At 40.4% G+C, this 10833-nt stretch overlaps 1 protein-coding gene across 1 annotated transcript; it reads left to right on the forward strand.

The window, feature by feature from the left end:
- Window positions 1–2715: 2715 nt before the first annotated feature.
- On the forward strand, window positions 2716–9346 carry azin1b (antizyme inhibitor 1b). The gene is made up of 11 exons (XM_010753335.3): window positions 2716–2906; window positions 3782–3925; window positions 4335–4533; window positions 4733–4906; window positions 5166–5338; window positions 5576–5789; window positions 5918–5992; window positions 6254–6419; window positions 6654–6763; window positions 7509–7714; window positions 7821–9346. Exons 3-11 carry the CDS (start codon window positions 4432–4434, stop codon window positions 7894–7896), a joined length of 1296 nt encoding a protein of 431 aa, XP_010751637.1. The 5' UTR covers window positions 2716–2906; window positions 3782–3925; window positions 4335–4431; the 3' UTR covers window positions 7897–9346.
- The last annotated feature ends 1487 nt before the right edge of the window (window positions 9347–10833 follow it).

A 10833-nucleotide genomic window follows, 5' to 3' on the forward strand; every position in this document is an offset into this window, starting at 1 on the left:
CTAATTTAGTCCTGTCCTCACAGACCCTGATGTGAACCATGAAGCACATTACTTTTTTACTTAACTTTATACATCAAACTCTGTGTGATTGTTGAGAAAAGATTTTAATTTTCACCAGTCTTGATTACCTTAATTGTGCAATTGAAGCAGAAACATTGGACAAGTATCATTTTATTGACAGATGATTACTTCTTATCTTGCTGTTATGCAGGCCTAGTTTTTATTGTCACCTGTCTAAGGCTATGTTAAACACTTTATCTTGTATTTCAGATAATTACTTTATAAATAAACCTCTTGACTTGATTTTCCAATTAGTCCCAAAGAGATTTAGACGGCAGTTATAAGTAGCTAGAAATACCTTATTTCTCAGAAATGAGGGGCCCAATTTAATTAGCTGTTCCTGTAGTCTGTACCTCAGGGCGTGACTGAACGGCATGGATCTTTACATTTAATCCAGTCACTTGGTTTCTAAACATATAAAGAGGGGCAGCCAGCTGAGAGTGTTCAAATATCAGCTTTCCCTGTTTGTTTGGAATCCAGTGTTTTCTAGGCCACGCTGTTTTGTTAACACAGTGTCCCTTGGAGTAACTGTCATAAAACAAAGATAACATAGGACAGCCACACAGCTATAGACACACAGATGAAGCCATGCAGTGTGTTGCTCCACTGCTCCAACACAAGTCATACGACTAAGGTGGCTGCAGGCTGAGTTTTTGTGCTCATCTTGCCAGTCATTCAGTGTTGTACTGAACTCCTGACCACCATGCATAATGAGATAAATTTTGCAAAATGAATTTCTTTCTGAATTGGATAAAACGTTCCATTTTCAGAGTTGAAATAAGGCTATGAGTGAGTGTGACAAAGGACTTAAGGACTAATCAACAAAGTATTCAATAAGCTCTTGAATCTTAATAATCCCCCAGATTCCATGAGACACGAGCAAAAACACAGTGAATATCCACGACCTAGACAGAGGCATATTTTGTATGTTTTGTCTTTTCTGTGTTCCTGTGTCATAGCATTGTTTTAAAACTGATTAAGTGTCTTACTGAGGTTGTGAAAACAGAAATGACATATAATAACACAATTAGAAGGCCTTTGACCAACTGACTTTCTCAACCCATGCGGCAACCTCCAGTGCTGGGAAATAAAGCTAATGCGGAAGTGCTAAAAACTGTAATTCCTCGAGTGGCCACTTGAGTCAGGCTAGAGAAGTAAGTCAATCTCCGTAAGCGGCCGTATTAAAATACCCATCTTCACGGCAGAAAAAAACATGTTTACAGACTGGTTCAGACAACAGTTTTGGTCTCTATAGCTAATTTCCCATTCCTGACAACTGTGAGGGGGATGATTTTTTTTTAACTCACCTGTTTAAATAATATTAAGGCTTAAAGTTGTGCATAATTAACAGCATGGCTCATGCTTACGCTCATAATTGAGAAGACCCGGGGGAAACTACAATGACTACAAAATACACAGAAAAGTCGAAGGGCCCAATCTAGAGCCATAGTTTGTCCATTTCAGGCTACTGTAGAAACATGGTGGTTCAACATGGCGGACTCCATGTAAGAGGACCCGTTGTGCCCTGTTGTAGATATAAAAGGCTAAGTAACAAAAACATAGTGATTCTTATTTTCAGGTGATTATAAACTAATGAAAACATGTTATGTACTTATATTACACATGTAATACTATACTATAATATTATATTTAAGACATGTTTGTAAATAGAGTACCTACATTTTACACACTGGACCTTTTAACTAAAAATGTATAAATGGAACATATTTCATAATTATTTATTTCATATATCATTTACATCTTAACATATTCATACTTCTGGTTAGATACTTAACTGCATTTAATTGTTTCAGTACTTGTACTTTGTGCAACTATAAAGTTTAATCTAATCTAATATAAAAGCAATTGTCTATTACCCTAGGTAAACACGTTGCACGCAAGACATTTCAGTTAGTTACCTCAATGACGCAAACCTTTGTGATAAAACTACACCCGGCGCAGTTAATGTTAATTATTCATATACTCATTATATTGTATAACACAAGGAGTTGAGTCAGACTTCAGTTCACCTGTCTCTACTCTGGTAATAAATAATAAAATAAATACAAAACAAATAATTTAAGAACTTATAAAATAATTAAAAAAGCATACCCATGTCCTGAAAAATATCACAATATACCACTTGATTAAAACTAAAGTATGAGGCTTTCTAGGAATTTCCGTCCAGTAGAGGCCAGTTGTGGCTATTTTTAAAACACCCACACAGGCAAGTGCAAATAAAATTAGATTTCGATGGTGAAATATCTGGTCTATGTGGCAGACTTGTTTTGGATTTCATGGATTGTGGAGGGTGGCCAGGGCATCTTTACACAATGTTACTAATTTGGCACAGTGTTATTGTAAGTAAATGACACTGTATTGTAACGGATCCATCTCCTTACACATAAATTAAAACAGCTGGCGTGTGTCTGACTTGATCTATGTAAACAAGAGAAGTGGAAGTGTTGGCCTGGTTCACAGAAACGAGTGGCCATCTACGGAAAGTTTATGTTACGTAACATCTACATGTACCGCGGGCTGTATGATATTCGGAAATACATATTTGGTGCGTACTCAAAAATACTGAAAGCCCATTGGTGTAACTGAACATCAGGCCCCGCCCACTGGCCGTTGATTACCTTTTCCACTTCCCCCTGCTCGGCTTCAGTAGTTCTCCACCCATCAACCGACAGAGAAGACGCAACTCAAACGACGCTCGTCCCCTCATCTAAACATATGGCCAAAACAGCCCTCTTTCTTTCTTATATCGTTGTGCCCACTACTCTTTAAAAATTCCGCCGAAAAAGAGAAGACGATTTTCCAAAACATTCTGGCCGTTATCTCACGTAAGTACAGCGAGAGACTTCGCTTTGAGTTCCTTGGATTCAGCAGGCGGACGTAACATGGCGGGCTAGTCTTTCTGCCTTCTTGCCGCACATGACAAACGGATTCATTGAACGCTGTGTGTTTTTGCCTTGTCTTCTGTGTTAAATTTAGATGTATTATTAAACCACCACGCTGTCTTTACACCTCACTGTCGTGTTTATCGCTGTGCTGTGTCAGTGTTGAGGTTTGTTTTGAGCTTATGAGCTAAATACAGCGTTAACGTTAAGCTTCTTCCCTCGTCGAGCCAGCTCAACGTTAGCAGCGCTTGGTTGCCAGGAATCCGAGCGGTGCGCCGCGTTTCCTCGCCATGGCGTTTCCCCACCACGTTTAATACAGCTAACACTGTTATGTTTTTAAAAAATATTAATGTCGGAACAGTTAAAGATGTTCGTGTGCCGTACTGTTTGTCGTGTTTTGTTTTGGTGACGCACCGCAATATTAATACCTCATTTGTTAAGTTGTGACAGGACTTGCTCTACCACGATGTTTTTATTCAGACGATTATCGCCTTATGTCAAGTGATAAGTGTTTATAAACAAGCGGCTGATATCATTATTTGGTTATAGTTCATATATTGGGTGTTTATAGGGTTAAGAAAAAAAAAAAGCCACGTAAACGGACGCCACAGTTGCTTTACATATTTATTGTCTTAGTGAAATTTTGACCACAAATAGATAATAGAGGTAAACTTTAGAATGACATGAGCCCCGGCATGGACACTGCATTTCATGTTGTTGTTGTTATTTTTTTTTTGGCTTGTCATAAACATGTCTTCCTTTTACGGTGTCGTCCTTATGTATTCATATCTAATATTATCCCTATGTCTATCCCTCAGGGCTCCCCTGTCTCTGCACAGGTGTATGAGCGCTACCCAGAGGGCCTAGGGGCGGCTCTTTACCGGGAGCACTTTGACTTCAACGCTGAGCCACCTTGGGATCCTAGCTGATAGCGGGACAGGTCCATCTCCTGACTTGTCCATGTGAGTGACCCAGTCTGTCTTGCTCACACACCCACTCTCTCTCTCTGTCACACACACACACACCTGTACCAAAGTCCAGGATCATTGTGTTCTGGATAGGATAGACTTTGGCATCCAAACATGTTTGTTCTGGTGTTTTTTTAGCTTTGTAAGAATGTCTGTTGTTCTTCCGGGGACAAAACAGAAAGATTGTGAATGAATTGAGACCTTTTAAAAGTTATGTCTTAGGTTCATAACACACAGATAATAGTGCATGTGTATCTGTTTTTTGTTTGATTGTTTGTTTTAACACTGACTGTATCTAGGTTAGTCAGCCCTGTAGTATGTCTGTTTTGTTTGCCTTGTCAAATTTCCTTAAAGAAGCTCATTGTGACAGTCTTGTTTGTTTGTTTTCTCTCTCTTTTTCCAGTTTGTTGCATACCGGCAGGACCCCATTGGCTCAGTCGTGACCCCTTGACTTGCTTATCTGTTCTTTATGATTGTCGGCTTAGCGGAATACGGTTGAGATGAAAGGATTCGCTGACAAACCCAGCTACATCATCGAACTCCTGGAGGGAGGAGTGACCCTTGAAGATGTCATTGACGGACACATCTGCGAACAGGCTCTGGTCAGTTCAGCTTTCAGGCTGTTTAATAGCTTCAGGCTGCAGCGGAAGAAATTCCCAAAATGCTTTACATAACTTTCATGACGCTGTCATTAGCACTTTCAGACTGTGCTTTCAATCATCACTAAGAAGCGCTTGGAGTGGTTTGACCAGCTTTCTCTGTGTACTCACTGTGATTGTCACCATCGTCTTGTGTTCCCAGGTGGAGAAGAGTGCGTTTGTGGTGGGCGACCTTGGTGCCCTGATGCGGCAGCACGTGTGTTGGCAGAACGTAGTGCCACAGCTGCAGCCCTACTACCCAGTCAGGTGCAACAGCAGCCCCGCAGTCATCGAGGTGCTGGCGTCCTTGGGCTTGGGCTTCGTTTGTGCCAACAAGGTAAGCTTCAGACTTCATTGAAGCAAATTTGAGTAGCTTTGATTCATTTATTTTTAAACTGCAGTGTTTCATCCTCTTATGAGAACACTTGACATTTTGGGGCAATTACATTACAAGCACTCAATTGATTACTAAGCAGCTGGTGGCTGTTATCCTTTCAACTTACGCAACCCACTTGGTGCCTTTTTTGATTGTTTCGATGGGGCTTTTAGACTTTGTTGCCTTAATTTTCCTAACATACATGTCCTCTTTGCCACAGGCTGAAGTGAACCTGGTGCTGGAGCACGGCGTGCCACCAGAAAACATCATTCTGTCAGGTGTTTGCAAGCAGCTGGCCCACATCAAGCACGCTGCCAAGAACAACATCCAGCATCTTGTGTGTGAAAATGAGGCCGAGTTGTCCAAGATTTCCCGCCTTCACCCTAATGCAAAGTAAGAGACCAAAATAAGCAGCAAATGTTTCCTTTGCTATTTTTAATCCTGATGCTCCTCTCTAAAACTGAAAACTGTGTCAGTGATAAATTTGTTTTGATGAATTTTTAATCTTGAGCTGAAAATGCGGAAGCGCTCCTTAATGTCAAACATGTTTATCTTGCTCAGATGCAAGAGTTTCATTCATGTTCAGATCCCTGGCTGATGGTTTGTTTTTGTTTTTAAAATCTCTTATAGGTTGCTGCTGCAATTGACCACCCAGGCCCACGCAGCTGAGACCAGCATGGCTTTCGGCTTCTCTCTAAAGAGTTGCCGGCACTTGCTGGAAGCAGCCAAGGAGCTGGGAGTCGAGGTGGTGGGGGTGACGTTTCACATCCCCAGCTCCTGCCAAGACCTGCAAGAGGCCTACACACATGCACTGTCTGACGCCCGCTGTGTGTTTGACATGGGGGTAAGAAAACATCATTTATTATAAAATGATGAATTTAGTAGATATGAGTCAACTCACGTTTTTTTCTTATATACTGACTTTATTTTTGATCAAGGGTAACTATAAAACTGTTTGCTGTTTCTGTTCAGGTGGATCTGGGCTTTAACATGAACATCCTGGACATTGGTGGCGGATTTACTGGCTCAGAGTTTCAGCTTGAACAGGTAAGTGGTAAACAGCTGTAATTTGAGCAGGTGTGCCTTAATTAGACTTGAGAGCTGGAACTTGTCACCAGTCGGGCAACAACTGAAGTAATATAATCACAGACACTTTACATGTTCTGCCAAGTCTCGACACAAAACACAAACGCTAACTGTACAGTTTAAACTACAGTATGTTTTTAAAACTTAAGTTCTTGCACCTGTTTAGTTTTTTATATAGAAACACCCTCTCACTACATATTTGCTGTAACCTTGTGTGTACAGGTTGAGTCTGCAATCAGGCCGCTGCTGGATGCTTACTTCAGCCCACTGTCTGGTGTGCAAGTGTTGGCCCAGCCAGGCAGCTTCTACGTGGCCTCAGCCTTCAGCCTGGCTGTCAATGTGATCGGCAAAAAGGTGGTGACCCGGAACTGGGACAGCCTAGCTCAAGGTGAGTTACTTAAATCTCTAAGGTCATCTTACTCCTCTGTAGTCCTGGTAAGCCTCACTGTAATACTTTGTTTCTTCACCCTGACATCGAATATGTGTATATTCATATCCAGTCTTTAAAAAAAAAAGCTTGTGTTTCATATTTTTTGTTTACACATGGGTGTTAAATCCCCAGTTTATGGTAAATACAGTATGTTCTATATATCTGACCTGCTAACCTACTGTACTTTCACAGGTGAGAACAATGAAGATACAGAGTTCCTGTACTACATGAATGAGGGTGTTTATGGCCCATTCAGCCGCAAGCTGCTGGGAAAATCCATCGCTGCCCCGTCCGTGCACAAGGTTAGTAGGCCTCCACCCAAGAGAGTCAACCCCATTCAGAACTGAATGAAACATCTGATATCAGATCTAGCTGACTCGGGAAAAGGGGGGCACGCATTATGTTGTGTTTACGGAAGCAGTAGCAGAACTGCTTCAGACAGTAAATTATATTGTCCCATATAAAGGCACTGTGTCGGCTTCTTTTTATCCAAATCTGAGGTAATAAACATACAGTGTTCTCTTGAGGTGTGATCTTAGTCAAAAAAAGTTAATGGTGACCTACAAACAGTGGTTTGTGACCTAACTCTTCTATGCTCTGTTTACCTCACAGTCATAAAATAATAAAAATAAGTGACACAAACGACACAACATTAAGTAAAAGAGTAATATAAGTGATATAGACAGTACCTTCTTGTGTAATTCAATCCCTTAGACCCCTGGTGCTAACAAACTAACAATTATAGGCTGTAATCTTAATTTCAGTTAGTTGAATGACCGCAGTTTGGGTTGCTTGCTAGCTAATATGCAACGTGATGTAAGGATCAATTACATATTTCAACTCCTGCATGAATGCAGTTTATAAACAATGCATCAGTTATTTTTATTTCTATTTGTATTATACGTTCAGCTGCAGATTGACTTTCACATGCAGAGTATAATTTTACATGTGCAGTAGAGATGTCATCAACTGTGACAGGGGGGAAAAAGCAATCATTGACTTTTCTTATTGTTCCCTTTTTTTGATGACACCGTTTCCTCTCTACAGCATGTGCTGTGTGCTGATGAAGCAGTGTATCCCAGCAGCCTGTGGGGCCCATCGCTGGACCAGCTAGACCACGTGGTGGAGCGCTGCCTGCTGCCCGAGCTCAGCGTGGGAGACTGGCTTCTCTTCTCCAACATGGGAGCGTGCGGCCTGGAGGAGTTCAGCTCCTCCCAGCTGTCCGTCTACTACACTGTCTCCACCTCTGATTGGTGAGTGTGGAGGGATTTAGCATGTAAAGGCTTGCCACAAATACACGTTATAAAAAATGTGATGCATTTAGAGAGAATGGACTCTGACGCTTGGTGTCATCCACAGGTACGAAATGCAGGAGGCCGGTGTGGCACTGGACAGTGCCATGAAGAATTTCTCCATGGTCCAGTACAGTGTGTAACTACCCTCTGCCCCTGTCCCGTATTATATTGCACAGATCCTCCATAGCCTCTGCTTTCACCATGTGAGAGAAGGGGTCAGCGAGGTATTTGGGACAAGGGGCTAAATGTGGTCAACATTCCAGCCACCTTGAAAAATGCAGTGTCCGATTTATTTCTTCCAGGAATTAGATTCTTTTTTTTCTTTTTTTTTTACCTCTCGAATTGGAAAAATACCTGATACCTCTATTGTCTAAATTTTTATCTGGAAGATCTTCATTTTTTTGCTCCTCCCTCCAATGGACTCTTTCAAAAAGTGTCAGCTAAAAGAACTCCAGCCCATGCTCAAATGACATTATGCAACAAAATGGACGACTCTTTGGAGATGGGACCCCCCGACATGTTTGGGGTGGTTTGTTTCCTAAATCAAATCCAGTTTACAAAAATGTACAATTGATTTAAATCATGTTCTCTATTGATTACCTGTTGACAGTCGTGTAAATTCTGTGTCTGGTCAACATCAATACATTTTGTCTGTAGATGATTTTTCTTGAAGTGTTTAAAAGAATCATTGCCTCATGTGGATTCTGTACTTCAGACCCCTCACTTTGCATAGTTTAATTGAAATTATGACAATGATGTAACCTCTTTCTTTATTGCAGCTCACCTCAATGCATTTTTATTTATTGGATTCAGATATTAATGGGGCATATTTAAAGCTCCATCTTTAAGTGTGTTTTGCCCAAGTATTATGCTGTGGCCCATCTAACAGTGTTTTCCTGATAAGATATTTGTGTTTTTTAACGCTACATGGATTAAGTGTGCTGTGATTGCCATTTGTGACCTCAGTGGTTTCCCTTTACTTAAAAAGGCATGATACACCCTAATGCACTCCTCGCCTCTCGTAGCAAGAGGTTAATCTGGTTTAAAATGCACAAAATCTTTTGCAAGGTAAAGAAATACTGTGATGTTTAACAACACAGCCCTGATTTATTTTCAGATATTCATATTTGTGTCTCTTGCCAAGGGATCAGTCCTTGTTTTGTCAGGATCTGAAAAACCAGCAAAGGAGCTATTTGTGAAGAGTGCTCAAACATAAATGTGGCAGATGAAGACGTACACGTCTAAATATCTCAAGTCAAAGACATGTTAACTGTACACAGACCTCTTAGAGGCAGTGCAAATGACAAATAACACGCCAGACTTTTCCTCATGCCTCTTTAAGTTATATGAGGGACATGATGCACAGTCTCATGTACAGCTAAATGTCTCATGTCTAATAATATTAAAGATGACCTGACTGACTTAACTGCAGTTTTTAAAGAATCCTGCCCTTGTGTGTTACAAATGACTAATGTATTAATTACTTGCTTGTCTAAGGCACTAATGGACCATAGCCTGTTTTTGACTGTAAATTGTGCTTGTTAAAGTAATGAAAGTGATTAATTTAATACATTTCTGATTGAAATCATCTATGTTGTGTATGTGTGATCTTTGGAACAGTTTAGATTTCTACACGTTCTTGATAAAAATCTTCAAAACCACATGTTTCTGGTCTGCTGTGGGTCTAGTGTGTGTTGTGGTTGTACAGTAGTACAACGCACTGGAAACTATCTGTAATTCAGATTTGGGCTGCCAGGAATGAGGTGCTACTTCCTGCTTTAACCAGTAAAATAAGTAGACGTCATTATGCAAATATTTGTTACCTATATTTATGTCAATGTAGTCACTCCCGTTAGGTGATGTTATGTTTGCATTTGTTACTCTTTACATAGACACCACTGCATCATTTCATCTAAAAACACTCCAACGCAGAAATAGGGGAGTTTTCATACTGATGGTTCACACGGGTTGATAATTTTGTTACATCAGAGAGGTATTCTGTTTCAGCTTTGATGGATGTACACTTCTTAGAGCTTTCAAATCAACTGGCCGTTACGGCCTATTCAGCCTAGTGCTACACTAAATAGAGTATTTATGTATTGTCCCAAAGAGAAAATCAAATCCGGGCCATAAGCTATCACTTTAAATGTACATATATTACAAGATAGTAGAGCACTACAGCATCAGGGGTGTAAATATAGATGCAGGCTGTGGTGCTGAAGAGAGAACGTGCCCAGAAACAGGACCATTTTCTATACATGCCCTGGAAAAGGCAAAGCCATCGCTGTCATGGTTTTTAATAAAAACAGTCGCAATCTATAACAGTTATATATCATAAAGTTGATTTCTAAGCAAAGGCGATTGCTGGGTAATATATGTTGATGTTGTCCAATGTCAAGTCTCTTTTTGGTGACTACACAATATGATATATAGCTAGAGTCATATTAGATTGTTGTAACTACATTACCCCACTGTATGGCATCATCATCCAGCTACAAACAAGTGAAATCAGTTGCTTGTGTTTCGTTGTAATAAAACCCTGCATGCTCATGGGATTTAATGACGAGTACAATATATGCTAAATACTTCCATTACAGTCTCATTATTTACGAGCCTAGCATCTACAGTGTGTCCTCTCCACGCTCTTGCTGCTGTACACCGCAGTATCTATTTATATACAGTATACTGTATATGGTTCCAGGGGCCCTTTGAAACTATTTGGCCATCTTCAAATGCAGTGCTTAAAGTTATTTGGAGGTTAAAATTCAGATCAGATCACCAGGTTGCTAGCTGTAGAGTAAAAGAGACATTTTGGTAATTTCCATTACAGTATGGAAATCACCTTACGTGTCCTGTCAGTGTGTCCCTGAACAAGATACTCAGCTCTCAACTGCTTGTGTGTTATATGTAGCTCCAAATACGATCCCTGATTGTTTAGAAAGTATGATTAAATTATTTATATTTAGATATTTGACCTGTCCAGAGTGTACCCCGCCTCTTGCCCAGTGTCAGCTGGGATTGGCTCAGCCCCGACAACCTTGACAAGGATAAAAGGTAATGGAAAATAGACAGATAGA

The sequence above is a fragment of the Larimichthys crocea genome, chromosome XIII (assembly GCF_000972845.2).
Source record: "Larimichthys crocea isolate SSNF chromosome XIII, L_crocea_2.0, whole genome shotgun sequence".
Classification (NCBI taxonomy): domain Eukaryota; kingdom Metazoa; phylum Chordata; class Actinopteri; family Sciaenidae; genus Larimichthys; species Larimichthys crocea.